General features: G+C 67.9%; 1 protein-coding gene across 1 annotated transcript in view; it reads right to left on the bottom strand.

Moving 5' to 3' along the window:
• Window positions 1–2,108, bottom strand: part of ANO8 (anoctamin 8) — a gene marked incomplete at its 5' end in the record, with an annotated part of 6,640 nt that overhangs the window by 405 nt on the left and 4,127 nt on the right. Inside the window, 5 exons of the mRNA XM_019472202.1 lie at window positions 9–558; window positions 677–787; window positions 1,144–1,275; window positions 1,355–1,546; window positions 1,647–2,105. Coding sequence (XP_019327747.1) covers window positions 9–558; window positions 677–787; window positions 1,144–1,275; window positions 1,355–1,546; window positions 1,647–2,105 — 1,444 coding nt within the window. The remainder of the gene's footprint in view (window positions 1–8; window positions 559–676; window positions 788–1,143; window positions 1,276–1,354; window positions 1,547–1,646; window positions 2,106–2,108) is intronic.

Raw genomic sequence — 2,108 nt, 5'->3', positions numbered from 1 at the left:
CGGTGGGCGTGGCGGGGGCTGGGGGGGGGCGGTGGCCGCGGCGCCATTGCCCCCGGCCCCTTCAGACTTGCCGAAGTTGAAGAGCTTGCCGGGATTGAATGGCTTGGTGGGTGACTGGACCTTCTCTGTCCCCGTGTCCCGCTTAGTCTCGGGGGATTTCAGGAACTTGAAGCTGAGGAAGCCAGGGAGTTTGTTCTCGCTGCCGGTGGGCGACTGGGGGGACCTGGCGGTGGCCGTGCTGCCGGCCCCGGCCCCCCCGGAGAGGAACTTGCCCTGCAAAGGGATGATCTGCTTCAGCTTCATCACGTTGTTGGTGGCCAGGAGGGAGCTGGGTCGCTTGGGCTTGTCGGAGCCGTGCGAGGAACCCCCGGAGCCCTTCCCTTTGCTCTGGCTCTTCTCGGGGGCCGGGTCCTGCCCGGCGGCCTCGGGCTTGGCCTCATCGCGGCTGGACTCGCGCTCCTTGCGGGCCTGGTACTCGGCATGCCGCTGCCGCTCCTCCTCCTCCCGCTTGCGCCGCTGCTGCTGCTGGAAGTGGTGCTGCGCCTGCCGCTCGTGCTTCTGTCAACGGAGAGCACGTTAGCCCCAGGGACATCCCGGGGAGCCCACTGGCCCCGGGGATGGGGTGGCCTGGGTCCGTGCTCGGCCCCAAGGAGGGTCCCACCCCGGCATCGCCTACCTTGAAGGCCTCGCGGCGCTGGTACTCCAGCTTGGCCATCTCCTCGGCCACCCAGGCAGGGATGTCGGGGATGGCCACTTGGATGATGTACTTCAGGAACAGGGCGAAGTGCTGCGGGGGGGGGCACGTGGGTCCAGCTGAGCATCCCCACCCCGGCCCCGTGGGCACGGTGACCCCCTCCCAAAATGCACCCTGCAAGGGATGGGGGACCAGAGAGACCCTACAATAACACCCTGGGGGATTCTGGGCCCCATCGCATTGCTCGGCAGCACCCACTGCCTGCAGGGAGCTGCCTGGGGTTGCAGCGGAGGGTTTAGGGCTGAGACCCCATCCGCGGAGGGGAAGGTCTGCGGGAGCCCTTGGCTGTCTGAGCCAAGACAACACCTTGTCACGCACCGGGAGACCCTACAATAACAGACGGCCACGGAGCGGGCGGCGGGTGCAAGCCCCGGGCGCGAGCACCATACCTCCAGCACCACCACGGAGATGATGGCTCCCTCGGGGCTGAGCCAGGGGAAGAGGCGCTGGAGCTGCCCGCACTGGGCGATCAGGTAGCAGTTGACCACGATGGCCAGGACGCCCATGGCCTCCATCACCTTCTGCAAGAGCGACAGTGCCGGGGATGAGCCCCCGGCCAGCTGGGACTCCGCCAGGCCCCCCACCGCCCCCCCAGCCCACCTGCCACTGCCCGATGCTCTCGACCCGCTGGCCGAAGGGACGCTGGAGCCCCGTGCACAGCTTGAAAGCGTCGCTCCGGATCTCGATGACGTTGTTCACCAGGGCGCACATGGCGGCCAGGGGGAAGGCGGAGGAGAAGAGCACCACGTAGCCGAACTGGATGAACATCTCCTGGTAGTCCTGGAAGGTGTCCTGGGGAGGAAGAGGAGGAGGAAGAGCACGTTGCAATGGGGCTGGGGGAGGGGGGTACAATGCATCCCACCAGCCCCGTGCCCTCCTTGGGGCTGCTCACCTCGTACTTCTTCATGCAGCTCTCCACCTCCGCCTGCGTCAGCTGCGTGGAGTAGTCCTCCTCCGGCGGGTCGATCCACGACGCCCGGTTGCGCCTTCGCCCTTCCTCCTCACCCTCTTCCATCTCCCGGCTCTCAGCCGCCCGCCTCCTCCGGCCAGCCCGCGGGACCACTGCCGGCTCCGCCGCCTTGACCGGGCTGCCGGGGGGACCTTCGGCCTCCTCCTCATCCTCACACAGCTCGAAGACAGACGCGGGGTCCATGCCCTTCTCCACCATGGTGGGGCTGCCCTCCTCGAGGAAGCTGTCGTCCTCGGGGCCGCCGGGCTCCCCGCCGCGCCGCTCCGCCTTCTCAATGAAGCTCACCTTCTTCAGCTTCAACCCGCAATCCAGGGTGCTCTCGTCCTCCGAGTCCGACTCACGCCGCTCTTCCTCCTCCTCCTCTTCCTCCGGCACCCCGCAGCC

Source organism: Aptenodytes forsteri, unplaced genomic scaffold (genome assembly GCF_000699145.1).
Source record: "Aptenodytes forsteri isolate BGI_AS27 unplaced genomic scaffold, ASM69914v1 Scaffold147, whole genome shotgun sequence".
NCBI classification, from domain to species: domain Eukaryota; kingdom Metazoa; phylum Chordata; class Aves; order Sphenisciformes; family Spheniscidae; genus Aptenodytes; species Aptenodytes forsteri.
The sequence above is the reverse complement of the archived record's forward strand: the minus strand, read 5'-3'. Positions and strand labels throughout refer to the sequence as shown.